Source organism: Podarcis melisellensis (assembly GCF_964234715.1).
Source record: "Podarcis melisellensis genome assembly, chromosome: 4".
Classification (NCBI taxonomy): Eukaryota; Metazoa; Chordata; class Lepidosauria; order Squamata; family Lacertidae; genus Podarcis; species Podarcis melisellensis.
The window spans coordinates 38478739-38499120 of record NC_138531.1 but is presented as its reverse complement, the minus strand read 5'-3'; the positions used below and the strand labels follow the sequence as shown (position 1 = coordinate 38499120).

The following is a 20382-nucleotide window of genomic DNA, read 5'->3' as shown; positions in this document are numbered from 1 at the left end:
CTGGACAAATTCATGGGGAATACAGCTATCAGTGGCTACTAACCATGATGGCTATGTTCTGCCTCCACAGCTGAAGAAGAAGAAGAAGAAGAAGAAGAAGAAGAAGAAGAAGAAGAGGAGGAGGAGGAGGAGTTTGGACTTGATATCCCGCCTTTCACTCCCCTTCAGGAGTCTCAAAGCGGCTAACAATCTCCTTCCCCTTCCTCACCCACAACAAACACTCTGTGAGGTGAGTGAGGCTGAGAGACTTCAGAGAAGTGTGACTGGTCCAAGGTCACCCAGAAGCTGCATGTGGAGGAGCGGGGAAGTGAACCCAGTTCACCAGATTACGAGTCCACCGCTCTTAACCACTACACCACGCTGGCTCTCATGCTTCTGAATACCCATAGTTGGAAACCACAGGAGGGGAAAGTCATGTTAGTGGGTTTCCCATAGGCATTTGGTTGGCCCCAGTGAGACCACGATGCTGGCCTAGATGGGCCATGGGCCTGATCCCACAGGCTCAGGTTCTTACGTTCTTAACAGTCTGGCTTGGTATATGGCAGCTTCGTATCTATTACCTAAATATTTATTTTTACAAAAACAAAATGAAGGAAATGGGTTAGTTAATCTCCTACTTTGTCATGCCGTAAAGGTTTTCAAGCTCAGGAATTCTTCAAAGCTTTAAGATGTGAACTGCCCTGAGACTTGCAGGTATAGGGCAGTATGCAAAGTTTAGTAATAATGATGATGTCTTTCCTACAGACAGACCTCATCATGAGATGTTCCGTTTCCTAGATTATCAACATACATAGCATTAGAGAAAGCCAAGCAGAGTTGCCAGGTTAGGAAAGAAGATTCTCATTTCAAAAGAATGAGTGAGTTTTCCAAATGCTTTGGAAATCTTCTCCTATGGATTGCCAACACACACACACACACACACACACACACACTCGTGTAAAGTTTTATGTTTCCCTCCATCTCCAGCATAGAGTGCAAGCCAATATAAGAGAAGGTAGGATCGGCTCTCAGTTGACTTAAAGGTCAACTGAATGAGGGCAGAAAGCTCTCAGAAAATCAACCATCTATTATGACCACGGAGAAAACTCCATTAAAACTAGAAAATGTGCTGGTTTCTTGATGTACTTTGAGGAGATAAACAACCAGATCTATAAACCACCTGAGGCATTCCCTAACTAAGGTCACATCCAGAAGTGGAGGATGTGTTAGTTCAACATATGAGAACAAGCACTATGTTATTTAACTCTTAATTCACATCACACCAACAAGCCCCCCCCCTTTCTAATTCTTGGAATAGCCAGGCTAGCATTCTGGTGAGGTGATCATCTGAATGATGGGCCATTAAGGGGAACAAAGGAAGTGGATTTGTGCAAGACAGCAAATGGGTGGGGTTCCCCTCTCTCCCAGCTCATGGGTAGTTAGAAAGACAAAGTTGAGAGCTGAGAATTGGAGTGATGTGAGCTGGATGCAAAGGAGCAAGCTGGGGAGATAGAAACAGAGCATTTTTTATTTCTATTTGCATCCAAGGCTGTGGCTGTGGGCAAAGCAAAGCCCTCTTGGGGTGCTAAAGCTATGAACCCCTCCATCATAGGCTCAGGCTGTAGAAATGCATAAATAAACCATACAGACATCACAGACTCTATGGAACCTCATTCCATGGGTAAGTGCCTGGAATCTTGCACTGCTCTGAGATTGGGGTGATGCTCAACAATATTATTCCAGTAATACAGATGTCTAGGTAGACTAAAATAAAACATTTTATCTGTGGCTACACACCACCCTAAACAATGAAGGAATTGCATTTAGCACAATATTTTATCAGAACTTTGGAAAGCTGTAGCTTTCTGAGAGACAAACTCTATGGGAACTTCTACCTTTTCTCCCCCCCAATGTAAATGTCTCTGAAAATAAATCGGAACCACAGCAGTTAGAGGAAATGGGTAAAACTTCCCCTACCTACGGTCCTAATCTGGATCAGGCCCACTCTGCCTCCAACTGACTTTGTAAGAGCCATTTATGCAATTGCTAATTGTGCAGATGGCATCCCTTCTAGTTTCGATCTGAGAATATCCTGATGTTAAGATTGGCTGGCTTGTGGCAGGTTTTACGAGTTTTGTTTGATGCATTAAAAAACCCTTCAAAGGCCATTTGACCATACATGACAGCGAGGTAAGTGCACACACCACAGGCAACATTGCCTCTTTCAGATCACCTTCAAGCCTCTGAAACGGCTACCGTCTGTCTCCTTTCTAAGTTCTGCATATTCTTCCACGGTTAAATCCAGCAATTTCTGTGAGTGTCTGACAAATGCAGGGGACACATGCTGTTTGCCTTGAGCCAAATGGTGCACAGCTCTCCTCTTTCCTCTCTTTTGCACTAATTAACCTATTTCCTTTTTTCTGTATTAATTAAAAACTGGCTCTTTTGGCAAAATATGTATTAACTTTAGATTACTGAATTTTTCCTCTTTTTTAATGAAACCTCTCTTTTTTTGGCTATTTCCCACATTTGAGAATAATTTTCAAAATCAAGGCTAGTTAAAGAAATAATAGCTTCCCCCTCCTCCCAGGCCTTTAGAATTCTCTGCAGCTTGCTGAGGCTGAACTTTCCTGTATACGGTACTTAGTAAAGTTAAAGAACCCTGGATGGTTAAGTCCAGTCAAAGGTGACTATGGGGTGTGGCGTTCATCTTGCTTCAGGCCAAGGGAGCCGGCGTTTGTCCACAGACAACTTTCCAGGTCATGTGGCCAGCATGATTAAACTGCTTCTAGCGCAATGGGACACCATGATGGAAGGCAGAGCGCACGGAAACACCATTTACCTTCCCTCTGCAGCGATATCTATTTATCTACTTATCTATTTATCTACTTGCACTTTTGTGTGCTTTGGAACTGCTATGTTGGCAGAAGCTGGAACACAGCAATGGGTGCTCACCCCATCCTGCAGATTTGAACTGCCAACCTTCTGACCGGCAAGCCCAAGAGGCTCAGTGGTTTAGACCACAGTGCCACCCACAGCCCCTTTTATACTAAGTACTGACATACGTACTACTACATTCAAATGCATTAACATGAATCAACAGCTATTCTAGGTTGCATCAACAGAAGTATAGTGTCCCAATTAAGGGAAGTAATAGTCCTGCTGTACAGTGGTACCTCGGGTTACATACACTTCAGGTTACATGTGCTTCAGGTTACACACTCTGCTAACCCAGAAATAGTGTTTCAGTTTAATAACTTTGCTTCAGGATAAGAACAGAAATCGGCTCTGGCGGTGCGGCAGCAGCAGGAGGCCCCATTAGCTAAAGTGGTGCTTCAGGTTAAGAACAGTTTCAGGTTAAGAACGGACCCCCAGAACGAATTAAGTACTTAACCCGAGGTACCACTGTATTCTGCCTTGGTCAGACCACACTTGGAGTACTGTGTCCAGTTCTTGGCACCACAACGTAAGAAGGATATTGACAAGCTGGAATGTGTGCAGAGGAAGGTGACCAAGATGCCAAAGGGTCTGGAAGAAGAAAAGTTGAGCAAACTAGGTATATTTAGCTTCTAAAGATGAGACTGAGAAGAGATACCATAGCCATCTTCAAAAATCTAAAGGGATGTTACATGGAGGATGGCGCTAGCTTGTTTTCTCCAGCTCCAGAGGCTAGGACCTGAAACAATGGATTCAAGTTATAAGAAAGATGATTCTGCCTAAACATCAGGAAGAACTTTCTTACAGTAAGAGCTGTTCACCAAAGAACAGACTCCCATAAAGGTAGTGGGCTCTCTTTCCTTGGAGGCTTTTAAGAAGAAGTTGGATAGCCATCTGTCATGCATGATCTACTTGAGATTCCTGCATTGCCAGGAGGTGGACGACATGACCCTTATTCAATGATTCTATGAAATCTTTTAGTCACTATTTTCAAAAGTTTCACTAATACTCTAAAAAGTATGGAATTTATGTCAATTGATTGCCCAGATCAGATTTGTTCCTTTGCTTATTATAAACTTACAAGCTATATCAAAGAACTGCACAAATACCACGGTATCTACTATCTTTAGGTACCTAAGAGCTTTCACACAATTCTATGCAGTCAAAGGAAATAATAGTCTTTCAGCATCCTGTGAAACCTCATGTGTTCAGCAACAAGCACCATTAGTGTCAAATAAATCCATGTTTATGATTCGAATGCAGACTCCAGGTTCTTTAATTGTTTGGGAAAACAACACAGAGAACCATAGGGATATATGCTAAACAATGTGACAATTTGTTTTAGAGGAGTGTTACTCACTTTTCTCATGTATGAAATAAAACCGACAGCACAGAGATTCAAATGAGAAATCAAAATGTTCTCAACTGTGCCACATTAGCAATTAGAATATGTTGCGGCAAACTGGGAAAAATTGAAAACTTTCTTAAAACAGTAAATTAGTCTCAGAGAGACCATTTCAGTTTCTCCCAGCAAAAAGTACTCATCCAATGATTGGTCTATAAAACATTAAGAACACTACCTTTCCTAGGGAACCAACAGGCTTGAACCAGGAACTCTGTCAGTGAGAGTCAAATGTTTTACTCCCTGTGCCAATGGGCAGCTCTCAGGTAAGAGGAACGTTTGGACTCATTTTGCTGCTATAAAGTACTATCCAGATAATGGCCAGAAAGATGTACTGCAGCCTATCAGCCCAGGCCATGTGGACCCAGGAGCCAATAGGGGACCAGCTAGTCTTATATAATTGCTGCCTCCTCAGGAAAAAATCAGAGTAGCTGCTTCCCTTCCACTGCAATGCTGCCTTTGGAATATCAGCCACCTGTCTGCCTGTACTATACAGGGTAGACAGAGGTTAGATTGGAATCTACAAGTAGATTACTGGATTATTTTTGTAGATCTGACAGGCTCTACAAGATCTGACAGGCTCCTGTAGTAACTCAGCTATAGGCCTGTACTTGAATATACAGCTCATCCAACTAGCACCTGGCATCATTCTTGAGCCATTATTTTGGACCTAGCTCCACCCCTCAAACTGCTAATATGCCCATAATAGCCATAAAATCTGAAGCTTAAGCCAGATAAGGCAGATTTAGCTTTAAGTCCCCTAGCATCACAAATTTGTGGATCTCTAACTTCATTCCATCACCTCCAACAGGTCTGTCAATCAAGTCCCCTTGGCCATTAGGTGGATGCTACACCTAACGGTCAGGGGTATCTTTACCCTTTTACACCTAATGAGTGCAGGATACTGAGTAGTAGCCTCAGCTGTCCCTGGAATACAGCAGCAGGAGCACATAGTCAAGCACTGTTTGCTCAGGATATTTGTGCAAGGAAAAACATTCACAAAGGACAGAAAGGATAAGTGGTCACAATTTCTTTGCGTATATTACGTTATAGGATTTGGCAGCTGGTTTCAATGCTGGCTGCAGGTCTCAACCAAGCCTGTGGTTTCCTATCTACAAGAGGGGAGTTTGTCGTAGAAGGAACTGCTGAACTAGTCAGAGCAGCTTGTTTGCCAGGCTAATATGCCATAGGTGGACCTGTAAGCACACTCTATTTACATGAATGAAGAGCAGGCCATGTTGCCAGAGAGATAAATGGGTGGGCCTTCCCCTTTCTCACCTGGTCAAGTGTTAAATCAACCTAGAGGCAGAAGAACAATAGCCAGGGCTAGTCTCTAGATGAGGTTGTCTGGGGCTGGAAGGTGGAAACAGAGAGGCTTGATTTTATCTCTGTGCTAAAATGATAGCTATGGCTTTGCAAACCCACCTGGAAGCCTTCTGGGGAGGCAAGATCTGTTGGAGTGTTATTGCAGTGAGCCCTTCCATCTAATGCTCAAGGGCTGCCACCTGTCCTGTACAATACAGGATTGTCCCGTATTTCAATGTAAAATGCTGCATCTGTATTGATACAGTTTTGTCCTATATTTTGGGTCCTTTCTCTCTCTCCCCCCCCCTCCCAAGTTAGGGATCCTCTCCAAATGCACATGTTTGCAAGGGTGCAGGAAAGGTCGTGTATTTAAGCTCTGGGTAGCCAAGCACAGACAGATTTACCAATTCATGTGTATGTGTGCGCACGACAAATTCCAGAGGGGCCATCCTGTTAGGCTGCAATAGACTCTAACGGATTGCTTTGAAGTCACTTTAGTACCAGATTGAAAACAAAAACAAAAACCCAACTGCCTTGTCCTTTATCTTGCCAGAACGAAGGTGGCAATCCTAGTTCAAGCTGTATATCTGTGTAAATGAAGCCATATATCCTACAGACACCACAGTTGCCACTGACCTTCATTCCAAAGAAACCAAACCTGGGTAAGTGCTCAAACCCCTGAAGCCTCGCATTGCTTGGAGATGAGGGTGTGTGCAAACTGAAAATCATACCTCACTCTTGGCGATTAAAGGCATAAAATTCCCTTCAGTCATTATTTGTATTGTACACTTTGCAGCATGCTCGACATGGAATAAATGGAGCATTTTTTCTGGGGGGAATGCAGAAGTCTGCTATGGTGTGTGTTGATACATACATACATACATATTTAAAATCACTCTAATTCCAAACTATACTGTGATTAACTTTAAGACACCAGAACAGGCACCACCAGCATAATAAAATCAGTAGCAGCTGCTGCTACGTAGCAACACAGCAGGTTCTTTAAATAGACCTCAGCTGCTTGGCATGCACGTTACCCACTCTCCTCCTGCAGTTTAATAACATAGTAAGAACTGAGCTTGGCTTTTAGAAGCAACTTATTCCCTGTTTCTTTGCTTGTAAAAGAAGCACCTCTGCCCCTCTTGTAAAGCACAAGTCTGGTTTACAGATACTGATATAAGCAAGACGTTTTCTTATTTTTTGTCCATGGGGTGGGGGTCATTCACCTGCGGGAAAAGAAACAGCAGAGCAAAACGCAAGAAGAAGGGCAGTTCAGTGTGCCAAGGAATAATGAGAGCTTACCGATGCAAACTATACTATAACACTATCTGAGCAACTGGGCTTCAAAAGGCGACGAACACTCTAATTAAGCATGGTCAGCATAGCAGGAGCCCAGTAAAATGAGAAATGTGGATGAACCACAGTTCATTATTTTTTAATGAATCTACTTGGTAGTCTCTAGACCTTTAACTTCACGTTCTTCCAGAGAGAGTTTTCCTACAAGAAGGCTGATCAACATGAACCGTGATAGACTCTCAGTCAAAATTCCTACCGCAAGGCAGGAGTCAAAATGCACACATTCAAAAATATCACTTCAGATACACATTTGGACTACAGCTGGAGGATCACATTTGTAAATCTTTTGTGTCCAAAAACTACTTGCCTGTAGACACCTAAGGACAAGAGTTCCTGACCAGATGCTTCAGTGACATGCCGCTTTTCTATGATTTTTTTTAACCTGCTAAGCAGTAAATAATGTAATCATGTAATAGCCAGCAAATAGCCAATTATATGTAGAGTGGATATATATAAGATGATGCATTAGAGGAGAGCTATTATGTTATTGGCTCGGTATGCCAAACGTTTAGAAAATTGCAAACACTTTGCATTTCCCTGGTTTTGCTTACTGCTACACTGCCAGAAGCTAAGCTATGGTTTCACTTAGTGATACATACAAACCTGGGCCCTGTGGTGTGTCTACCCCAAACCCTGGTTAAAACTCATGGTTTGTTTAGGGAAAGACAAACCATGAGCCCAGGTTTGCATGTAACATTAAGCCAAACCATGGCTTAGCTTCCAATAGCAAAGCAGCAGCAGGGGAGGAGTGCAGCAGCCCTGGTTTTCTAAATGTGCACCAACATGTTTGCTCATTCATATTAAGCCATAGTTTGGTTTAGTATTACTTGCCAACCCGGCCATAGTTTCATTTTGTTAACTTTCATTATTTTGTGCAGAAAAATCATACCCCTTGGATTCATGTATCTTTCAAGTTTATTTTTTAGAGAGAGGGAAGTCCAATTTCTGAATACATAAAAGTACCCAAATAATTTATAATCTTGGGCTATGTTGCCTCACAGAAGGGATGCCTCATCACATTGTCACCATGGATTACTTTTTGCCATGATGTGGTGATTGTACTGTACTTTTCCTAATCATTCCAGATGTCCCCATTGAGACGATAGTAAGCTCTTTATGTGGAATGAAGTATTATGTAACTGTAATACAGCTCACTGAAACTCATTAAAGGGAAGACAACTGCTGTCAAAAGTCCCAGCGGCAGGCAGACACAGGAAAGAAAGGGTAGCATTCTACAGTAAGGACATCACCATCGCAGTATTCCTCCAAGAATTCAGTACCACTTACAGGATCCGTTTACAATTGCCTGACTAAATTGGTATCAAAGGGGTTACACACAGAATTAGCCCTGCAAAATGCATGGCTCATCTAGGATTCTAGAATGACAGAGGTTTGCTTAAAAGACCTACAATCAACTGCCTGAATTCGCCTGCAGGAAACTGCATATAGTCCAGGATTGCATACACCATTGCTCTGAAGCAAAAAAAGAATCTGATGCCTAGGATGGAGTACAGACTCCTGAGATTCTCTGCTTTCATTTAAAAACCGAATGTCTCCAGTTCTTATGGAGGCTTAGAAAATCATGGAAGTCACAACAGGGCAAAGTAGAAATTCCGAGGGGGGTTCTGCTCACAGCAAAACTCCTTGTTCTTCCTTCATAATCTCATATTCCTTGAAGCTGGCTTCAGTAGGTTCCCAGTTTCCATGGCTCTCTTTCTTATAATCCTTCTGTCTTTGTCAAGATGATTCTATTTTTTCCCCATATCATTTTTATTATTTTCCAACACAATTATACATTTTTCTCCTTATTTTAACAATTTAAACTTTTTGACTTCCTCCCGCTTCTCTGGTAATCATCCATATTTACTCTTCAATTACGCATTCCCTTCATTGTATTGCCATTTGTCTTCTCTCCCCTTTCTATTTCTTATTGACAATACATCTCATACTTTTACAGTGCTTCTTGAAACCCCACTAGCGTTGTTTGCACATCACATACGTTTTTCAGATAATCTACAAACTTTCCCCAATCTTCGATGAACTTTTGGTTTCGAACATATCTTATTTTCCCAGTCAGTCTATCCAGTGCTGCATAGTCCGTTAATTTCAATCTCCATTCTTGTATCGTCGGTACTTCCTCTTGCTTCCATTTCTGGGCCAATAAAATTCTTGCAGCTGTAACTGCACACTGGGAAAGTTTACAGTCTTTTCTTCTTATTTCATTTCCTGTAATCCCTAAGAGAAAAGCTTCTGCTTTTTTAACAAAAGTGTATTTTAGCATCTTTTTCAATTCATTATATATCATTTCCCAAAAGCTCCTCACTTTCTTACATTCCCACCACATATGGTAAAACATTCCCTCCTTTTCTTTACATTTCCAGCACTTATTACATGTTTTATACATTTTTGCAAGTTTTACCGGTGTAATGTACCATCTATAAAACATTTTCATAACATTTTCTTTCAACGCTGTGTATGCAGTATATTTTAAATTTTCTTTCCACAGTTTTTCCCAATCCTGAAATTGAATATTATAACCAAAGTCTTTGGCCCATTGTATCATTACCGATTTAACCTCTTCGTCTTTCGTGTACCATTCCAACAATATCTTATACATTTTTTACAAAGTTTTATATTCATTATTTATTATATCTATTTGGAACTTGGAATCTTTTTCTACATAACCACTTTCCTTTATATCTTTTTTAAACATTTCGTTTACCCGAAAATAATGCAACCAATCATACACATAATCTTTAACTTGTTCATATGGTTTTAATTTCCATTTCCCTCCTTCTTTAATCACCATTTCCCCAGATGTAGCCCATTTACCTCTCATATTAATTTTCTTTACACACATAACCTCCAACGGGGATAACCAATGTGGAACTCTTGGTTCCAAAAGACTCTTATACCTGTCCCATACTTCTATTAGCGAACTCCTGAAAATGTGGTTTACAAAACCTTTATGTACTTTCTTCTTATCACACCATAGGTAAGCATGCCAACCAAATCTGTTGTCAAAACCTTCAAGGCCTAGCAATTCCATATTTTCTAGTTTAATCCATCCCTTTAACCAACATAAACATGCTGTTTCATAGTATAATTTCATATCTGGCAGGGCGAAGCCTCCTCTTTCTTTTACATCTGTTAATAATTTAAATTTTATTCTTGGCTTCTTGCCCTGCCATATATATCTTGAAATCACTCTTTGCCAGTCCTTAAAGATCCCTATCCCCTTAATAATGGGGATAGCCTGGAATAGAAATAACATCTTTGGAAGCACGCTCATCTTTATCGTAGAAATTCTGCCCCCAAAAGACAGTTACATTCTAACCCACACCTCCAGGTCATTCCTTATTACCTTCCAAACTTGTACATAATTGTTCTGGAACAGGTCAATATTTTTAGGAGTTAACCATATTCCCAAGTATTTTACTTTCTTCACCACCTCTATCTCTGTCTGTTGTTGCATTATTTCTATTGTATTTTGCTCCATATTTTAGCCATTATTTTAGTCTTTTTCTTATTCAATCTAAAACCGGCTACATTGTCAAGATGAGTCTAATACACAAGTACATATAACTAGCTATTAATTTCATACTTGTCACCTGCCAAGCTGTTTCACTAGTAATTTGTTCAAGTCGACAGCTTTTGTGTCTGCCATAGTCAGACTGTTAACCTGTATAAAATCCCTGCTTGTCACAGGTGGCCTTGGGGAGTAAAAAGAAAAGAAAACACCTTTTAAAAGCCATAGATAGCTTTTAAACATATTTTCTTTTCACAGACTACAGTTTTTCATCTTTTCCTAACATCACCAACACTTGGGCAACCTAATTCCAATATATGTAGAATAGGAACAATGAATGTACCACAAACAGCCATATACAATATTTGAAAGCTTCTTCCCCACACAGAGTTACAGTTCCCAGAGTGGTTTAATAATCCACCCATCTGGGAAATACAGCTCTATGAAGGGAATATGGGTCTCTGAACAACTTTTAGCACCCATAAGAAACTACAGTTCTTGGGATTATTTGAGGGAACACATGGCTTTTGAAAGCAGTATAAAAGCTGAATTTGTACCTCAGGTTTGAGGGTAGGGTTGGCTTTCTGTCTTGTGGCTTATAGCTAAACCAATAAAATTATTACCTACCTATTAATACTACTAATACTGAATGCAAAAGTGAAATGGTGTTTATCAAACCACAGCTTGCTAGAGTAGTTTATTACTCAAAATAAAACAAAAACAAACAACTACCTGACCAGGTCGATGACTCTCTCCCTTGGAGCAGTGTTGACAGGCTCATCATTAATCATTATGATCTGATCTCCCGGTATAAGTTTTCCTTCAGAGGGACCCCCTATAAACATATGACATTCAAGCACAGATTATACATCATTTCAAATGTGCCAATAAAACGTCTCTGTTAGGCAGATAGTAGATATTCATTATATATTACTATGATGGAGATGTGAAGTACCTTCTACGTCCAGATCATCCTTGTTGAAGGCTAGTTTTAATCATTCAAAAATATTAATTCACTTTGCTTTTAAATTGCCCTTCATGAAAAACAGATCCCTGGGTGGCTTACAAAATATTATATAAAACAGAACCCAATCTCAACAACAGACACAATACAGTTCTGTTGATTCTATCATAAAACTGTAACACCACCAACAAGCAAGTGAGAAAATGGTTTTTTTAGAAAAACATCATTTCAATAGATTCAGCAGCAGTACATCATAACAATAAGATAACAATCAAAATGATAAATTTCCACCAAAAGCTTGGGTGAACAGACATGTATTTAACTAGATGCTGCAAATCTAGAAGTACAAGGACCAGCCACAGCACTGCAGGGAGGGAATTCCACATTTGGGGATCCACTAAGGAGAAGGTCCTATTCCACTTCACCACACAGTGAGCTACACTCACTAGTGGGATACCCAAAAGGACCATCTCTACAGATCTCTGGGTGTGGCTCAGCTGATATAGGAGGAGGCACTCCTTCAAGCATTTTGCGCTGGAGATATCAAATATCAGTGGGAAAGTAATGATATCTGCCCGTCCACGTGAGATGTATAGATATACAATCAAAACTTGCTGACAGATCAAAGAATTGTACCAATAGTAGTTTTAGTATCAATTTCAGCTTCTTATTTCAGACTTCTGAAATTCCCTCCTGGCACATGAAGCAGGGATAACGCAGGGATGGGCAGAAGCTAGACCAGGGTCTACTGGTAGATCACTGGGTGGTTTGCAGTAGTTTATCAAACACTTCTGACTTCCAAGTAACAGCAACATTAGTATTTTTTTACTTTTCAAATTAGCCTGCTAAAATGAAGAAACAAGGCAAAAATGGGAATGGATTATGAGCTTTGTTCAGGTCCTGAAAGCAGGAATTCCTGAGCTCTTTCTTAATTCCAAGTGTATGTCCATATTGCATTTGTACTTGATTCTAGCAGGTTGACCTAGGGGTTCTAAGGGTGGGAGGAAGAACCGAAGTAGATCCTGGTTAGGCTCTGCCTAACCACAAATAACCATCTACCCTTGCACACTTCCCAGAAGTGTGGTCCTTGTGCTTTAAGAAGCATCCAAGATATCCCAGATCCTGGGATACTGAGTAGGTAAAGCAGGCCAGGTCTGTGAGATGCTGCTCTCCATTATTAAGTGACAGCCACAGTGGAGGAATGATTGATAGTAATGTGCCACCTGCTAATTAATTTAAGATGAGGGAAAGAGCCAACCTATTCACCAATATAAGCTTTAATGTTGATTATGGCTGTACATTAGAAGGATTCACAGCAGAAAGCAGAAATGTTGAAATCATAATGCAGTCAGTTACACACAATAATCAGATCCATTCTTCTGCTAGGTCATAAGTTTTAGAATAACTCAAACATAGAAGGAACCATACCTGGTGTGACAGAGCGCACCACCACAGGCTTTTCACTGCCAGCCACAAAACCAAATCCCAGCACTGGATCTCGCCTCATTTCCACTTTCCGAGGGGCTGGAGGTGTGATTTGGCAGCTGTCTAATCGTGGGTCATCAAAAGGGGCAGACTGCGTTATGTGACTAAGGGGGAAAGAAACATAAAATATATATGTTTGTTATCTGTTAAAGGTTGCTTACCTAGGTGACAGAGTGACATGGTGATAAAAACTGAGGACAAAGTCATATTACTTTAAAATTCATCATCTTATGTTGAAGAAATGAGGAATAAAACTTCAAATCTACATAAAACATCCTAAGTACATATCAGCAGAACACTCATAATTGGGTTCACCTTGTGCCTTCTTGGTGTTTACACAATACATGCAAGTCCAGTCAAAGTGTTCCAGAGAGTAATAACAGTAGTAAAGTTACACTTCAGTACATCAGCATGGACACTTTCTTACCTAGTAAATAACACACAGGGGGACTAGCAGATACAGCGCTGGTAAATTGAATTCAAATTTTGTCTCCTAAACCAAGGTTTGGAGGCTGCGGTGGAGTGGATGGCAGTTGGATGGATGAAGGTGAATAGTGAAGGGGAAAACTGAATTCAGACAAGTTGGAGAAGAAGGATGCTGAGATCCTGAGTAGGGTTAATTTAGCTGTGATACAGTGAACTTAGAAAGCTGCCTTACACTGATTCAGACTATAGGTGATGGTAACTCCATCAGAAGGTGCTTGGAAGTGATTTGGCAATGATTCTAGAAAATAGGCTATTATAAAATGTAGGTATTATAAAGAGCATTCATAATAGACACCGGCTATGTGTGAGAAGATGTTCAGGAGCAGTCACATCAATGGCATTCCACCCATCAGCCAGGAAACTCCCCAGAGCTATCTGGAAGCCATCTGGATCAGTCAACTTCCAGGTGTGGAATATTCCTATATGTCAACAGAATGTTACCTGCCCATGACAAGGAGACAGTTGTAAAATCTCCCACTTTCAGGTCACCCTCTCTTCTTGCCTGGCTAACGAAACCAAATCCAAAGTGTGTCAGCATGAATACTGACATTCCCCGGGACTAAACGTTGGGTTGATCAGCACCATGCCCAAGTCAGCAATCTGTCCAGCTCACCCAACACAAATTACAAACATTCAGCCAGACAGACAGGAAACCTGGAAAGAGCGATAGATGGACTTCTCATAGACTACCACAACCCCCTCCAAACCCCTATATCCTACCCTGATTTAAATTTTCTATTGTTAAATTTGTATAGTATTTAGATCTCTTTTCAAAGTCAATTTAGACCTTCCTGTTAAAGTATTAAAACCAGGAGGAATCAAATAAAAACACTGGAATAATGTGTTTGTTATGTATTTATCTCTCTACCTACAAACTAACATCACACAACAAACCATTAGTATTTGGCAGTCAAATAAGTACTGTGAAGTTAACATCTTCTGATCATTTAAGGAAAATGCCTACAGGGTGTAAAGCAAAGCAAAGTGAATTATCATGAGGACTCTTGTATGAATACTTTGTCTGCTCAATCAGCTAAAAAAATATTTATTTCTAAAAGTCAACTTCCCCTTTCCACAATTCTGCATTTATAATCTTCCTTTCCTGCCCTTTCTCTAGGAAGCTCAAGGTGGTGTAGAGATGGAGTCGTCAGACAGTCTTACATCAAGGCAACAAATAGGCCCAGACTAGATTACATTCAAAATGGCTGCTTCATTGTCAGGTGCCTCTCATGCCCTGGTTCCTGCATTTTCATCCTTACAGTGTTTTACTCAATATATATACTCAATATGTAGGCTATATGACAACCACATCAGGTGAATGGGAAACTTCGCATCAAAGCAAGGGGAGGGGAATTCTGATTCCCCCCCCTTTTCTGACAAAGTGTCAATTCTATTTGTTCATAAGCTTCTTCAGCGATTAAATCCTCTGAAGTTAGGTCATTTTATAGCGTTCTATAAGTAGAAGCCATCTGGATGAGCATATGGTAGAAATGTAATTAGAAAGGGGTGGGGAAAAGGATCTTTTTTTTTGTTTTTATATAAAGTCCATTTACTTTTTAAAAATAAAGTCACATACAGCTTTTACATAAAATTGATCTTGGTCAAATCAATCATATACAAACATGCCAAAGGCTGCCTTGCCTTCCTCATACAAAATGTAGAACATCTGGACCTAAACACAAGAAAGCAGAAATACATCTACAAGCCTGAACAGAGAAATGGTGCATAATGACTTATAACTGGGGACTTTGGTATTTGTTTTTTTCTATATTGCAATTTCCCAGATACTTCTGAACCCCACATAAATGTAACTCATCTCTCTCTGGTGTATACTAGTGAAGTTGTTGTAGGGTGCCCAAGGCTGACGGAAGAACTCTTCAGTGAGTGAAGAGGTCCTTACGAAAGTAGGAATCTCCTCCTGTGAGTGGGAACACCTTCCGTTACATCTCACACTATTTTTTTTGTATGGAAGCCACCCTGGCAAATTTAATTTGAAGGTTGGGATAAAAAATCCATTTAAACTTGAAGTTTCTATTCACAGAATGAAAATGTTGGACGCAGCCAATTATGTCGCCGAGTCAGCACACTTAGTAATCACTCTGAAAGGGCATCAAGGGAATCGCTCTTAAGTTGTACAGGTGTACATGGGCATGTCCAGATCATATCACATCATGCATTGCATATGTAGTACATACCTTCATGTGGAGTATTACTAAATTTGAAATTGTGTGAACACAAGCCTTTGAGGATTTTTCTCTATTCACATTACTGCTGATATGTGCTTATGCCATCTTCCTACGTTATTAGTCAACAAACTTATGCTTTAGAAAAGAAATTGGCCTGAGAAGAAAGAGACTGAGAGCTATTTTTTCACCTCATAAAAATGCATCAGTGAACCCGGTTGCAGAGTCTTAATGAAATGCAGTTTACAAGATAAAGTAGAGTAAAGTGGGCTGGAGAACTGAAAACACATGGTAAATTAATTGAGGTTGAAGGGCTCTGTACTAAAGTGGAATGAACAATTCTTGTTAGTTGTGTCTGTGACAGGTTTCATTCTAAGGGGAATGACAGCAACACATCTGCTTAAATTGAACCTCAGTCTACAAACAGAACTCCAATATGCCTTCAGGTGATGTTCTCGAGCTTTTCTTCATCATGAAGAATAAGGCACTGATGTGTCTAATCTATCATGAAAAAACACCTGTAAGCCCAGCAAAACTGATATACATGCATACAGGTATGTGTGTTTGTGTGGTCTAGACATTAGAAGACTAGAGTACACAGTACTCAAATGCTTCTGAACAAAAGTTCCCAAACCAGTAGCATGTAATCAGAATGCTCTTAACATTTTTGCAGCGATCCCAGGCAAATTTACTCACTAGTCGCTTTAGCGACAAGAGAAGAGACGATTATCACACTTGACATTGCATGTAGAAAAAGTTCAGGTTTTTTAAAATGCAAACTGCCTCAGCTGTGGGAGGGGCTGGTATGAATGAGAATAATGGGGAATTCTCCCTCCCCAAAGCTTCTGAAGAGAGGTTCTTCTCAGGCAAGCTCTGAAATGTCTAGTGCAGTTTGGCTCATAGACTGCTGTCAACAGAAAATCTAAACAGTTGTAATAAAGTAACTCTTATTTATAAGAGTTGTAATAAAGTAACTCTCCTTAATGTCCATTCACATATAGATTAAGTGCAGAGATAAACTCCAATAATAAATACATCTTGTATATTTAACAAGACACAGAGATCACTGTGCTTAAAGACCTTTGCAAACATTAGCTCAGCAAATCTATAGGACAGGCCAGTATCCCCATATGAGGAGTTGCTTTAATGGATTTTGAAATGTATGCATTGCCTTCTTATTAATTTATGTTTCAACTATTGAGATACTGGAGGCTGATTGTTTATGATTTTATGCATTGCAATATTTTTGTCAGTTTGATGTAAACTACCTTGAGCATATATGGGAAGGGGATATGCAAATAAAACTGGTGTTTGCATTATCAGATGGGATGCGGGTGGCGCTGTGGGTTAAACCACAGAGCCTAGGACTTGCCGATCAGAAGGTCGGCGGTTGAAACCCCCATGACGGGGTGAGCTCCCATTGCTCGGTCCCTGCTCCTGCCAACCTAGCAGTTCAAAAGCATGTCAAAGTGCAAGCAGATAAATAGGTAAACGGCGTTTCCGTGTGTTGCTCTGGTTCGCCAGAAGCGGCTTAGTCATGCTGGCCACATGACCCGGAAGCTGATCCCTCAGCCAATAAAGCGAGATGAGCGCCGCAACCCCAGAGTCGGCCACAACTGGACCTAATGGTCAGGGGTCCCTTTACCTTTACCTTTTGCATTATCAGAAGAGTGGGGATAATGGCTTGCCTAAGTGAGTTCACTGGTAAGTTTAGACCAGGGGTAGGCAAACTAGGGCCCGTGGGCTGGATGCAGCCCAATCGCCTTCTCAATCTGGCCCATGGACGGTCCGGGAATCAGCATGTTTTTACATGAGTAGAATGTGTCCTTTTACTTAAAATGCATCTCAGTGTTATTTGTGGGGCATAGGAATTCATTCATTCCCCCCCCCCCAAAAAAATATAATCTGGCCCCCCACAAGGTCTGAGGAACGGTGGACCGCCCATGGCTGAAAAAGTTTGCTGACCCCTGGCTTAGATCCTTCTCTGCATGTGTTTGTGTACACATGCATGTAACTGCTATGCAACTGAGCTTAGAATGTGAAAGGGAAAAGTCCAATGACATGCAAATAGGTGACCACACTCATTCATGCAAAGAGGCTTGTTGGACTGTAACCGTGTAAATGGCTTGGATATACTGTACTGTGAAATGTCAGGAAATTACTATAGTCAATGCTGCTGTTTAGGCTCCAGATGTTACTTGTGTATAACTTACTTCCCCTCCAGCCAGTTTTTCTTCTTTCCACTCCTTCCCTAACAGTTACTTCAAAATAATTGAACTGGAAGTAATGTGACATTTGGATCTTGACATTTACATTTGGGGTAATCAAGGAAGCATTGCAACTCTCTAATGAAACAAACAAAACAAGAAATGAGAGTAAGATAATTCAAGTTATTTCAGGGTTTGGGTTGAGTTCTTTTTTAAAAAAAACAACAACACCAACTTCTAGAGCAAAATATGCTACCCAACTGTTTTCTATTAAAATTGTGAAGCCTTCTCTTCCAACCTTTCTCAAAGTCAAAAGCAAATGGTTTTATTATATTGCATTTGGCAGAGAGCCACATTTCGGAGCTGGGAAAATCCTAAATAGACTGCATCAATTTTTGTTACGGGCTGTGACAATGATATTTTGAGAATTATATTCAACTGGAGTCATCTGTACTGGGTAAACTTTTGAACACTCAAGATTGGGAAGTCTAAAGTTCCAAATGTCTTAAAAATGTCATAAGTCCTGTGGATATGTAATGGCAAGAAACATCAGATCCTGAGGTGGAATGGGAGGAGCCCAGAGAATTGGAACTAGGTGACCTTGGGAAAAGTCCTAGCAGGATGAAGGAGGTGAGTCTGTAGAGGTGTTCAGTAGTCCAGGGAATGGAGAGCTTGATGCAGGAGAGGGACCAAGAAGGTTAGCAGAGGAATGTCCTTTTCCTGTGACACTGGAGACCTCCTGCCAATGAGAAATCTCCTCCTTTGGAGGAGGCAACTGTGAGTAAATCTGATGAGCTGGTGCCACCTTTGCCTCTGTATCCAAGGACACAGAAACACCAGTGCTGGCATGAACAAACTTTGCAAACCCAGGCCACTTGAGGTATGCCCATTTGGTTGCCCAGTCCTGGGACAATGGCCACTTGTCATGCTACATGCTGTGCCCACCCTGTCTTTTAAAAGAAAAGTAGTGGGGTGTGTCACTTGTTGGATCAGTGTCTTAGTTTGCTCTTGGCTATGCATCTCTACCTCCTCTGCACTTGTTGCCCTGTGGAAACTGAGCTTTGCCTATGCACTGTTTTGATTAATGCATTAGGGCTTTTGGAAGCCGAGTCCAATTCTTCATCCAGCACTGAGGGCCAGGACACAAAAGAATAAAATGAAATAATATAATTCTGATGGAATATGCACAAGATTTATGTATATTAACTTGTAGATTTTTGAATTGCATTTGGTGAAGTCCAAATGAAAATGAACAGCATAATTGGCAGAACAACACTTTTAATTAATAGTGACATATTTAAGTTGCTCAAGTTAAATAACATATTAGTATCAGGAAATCTAATAATTTATGAATCCCCAATTAAATTAGCATGCCTCCTTATTAACCCTAATTTAACAGAAACTTTCTAATGTAATTGATCATGACCACCACCAAATGCATGTCATTTACTGAATTCAATCATAACTTTATGATAAAATATTTCTCAGAATTAGGGCCTCAATTCCAGAGTTCTTTAGCACTGGTTCATTGTACTTAGCAAAAAGTAGGAGATAGGAAATCCCTATTCCACGAGCAGAAATCTATTCATGGTAGTTAGGATTAAAGCCAGAAAGTTTTGCTGTCATTTCCTCCTTCTGTGATGGCCAAATTACTGGTACCTGTGATGCTAAACATGTCAGCTTAAAAAAAACAAAAAAAAACCAGCAACTGGGAATTAATTTTCAATTGGCACTGCAGCATTGGGGGGGGGGGAGTTAACCCTTCTTTCCCCAGCTTCAATGCAGATGAAAATTCTCATTCTTTGCTGCCTCCAATGAAATTATTATATAGTTGCAATATAATTGTGTTATCAATAAATAATCTGTGACCTTGAGAATACCCATATGTAACTCATTGCTTCATTTGTAATCACAGGTATAAGACTTTATATCTGTGACTTTATGCTAAGTCAAAGGATCTCTTAGCAACTAGGACCTTAAAACTTGCCTTACTGAGAAAATCCTGCAGACTTATCACTTAAGCAACTGTGCTTATCACCATGAATAATGAGCCCACAGTTCCATGGCATGCAGCCCTTAAATTGTTATTCACAAAAGTAGGATTTTCTTACTTTCCTGCATATTGACAAAATGTTTATAGTACCCATTCAAAGATAAAGCATAACCAAAATACACTGAAGTTGAGGTGCTGTTTTTTGTAGTTTCTACTTAAACTCTTCTGCATAGAAAAAAGGGAAAAGGCTACCATATGAGACCTAAACTCAAGTTACTAAGTAGAAGAATTGTTGCCTCAGCACAAATCTATACAAAGATGGGCCTCAGTAACCAAGGTAACAAGCCAAACAAGTTCATGTAAACTTAGTATATAAATAAGGCAAACCTTTTGAATTTAGAAAAACAAACAGTAGTTAATAAAATACGCAAAACACACTGTCATCAAGGCAGGCAGAAGATATGATTACATTGGTTTAAGAAGCTATTTCCCTCCACCCCACACACAGTCTAGCTTATAAGCCAAACAAATTGAATAAAAAGTGAACCTGGAAGAT

At 40.3% G+C, this 20382-nt stretch overlaps 1 protein-coding gene across 3 annotated transcripts in view; it reads right to left on the bottom strand.

The window, feature by feature from the left end:
- The window catches only part of FRMPD4 (FERM and PDZ domain containing 4), a 203852-nt gene that overhangs the window by 43937 nt on the left and 139533 nt on the right, over positions 1-20382 (bottom strand). For all 3 annotated transcript variants that reach the window (XM_081907517.1, XM_081907515.1, XM_081907516.1), the window contains exons 3-4: positions 12901-13061; positions 11241-11343 (exon numbers count right to left, since the gene is read on the bottom strand). In XM_081907517.1, the coding sequence (XP_081763643.1) occupies positions 11241-11343; positions 12901-13061 (264 nt within the window). The remainder of the gene's footprint in view (positions 1-11240; positions 11344-12900; positions 13062-20382) is intronic.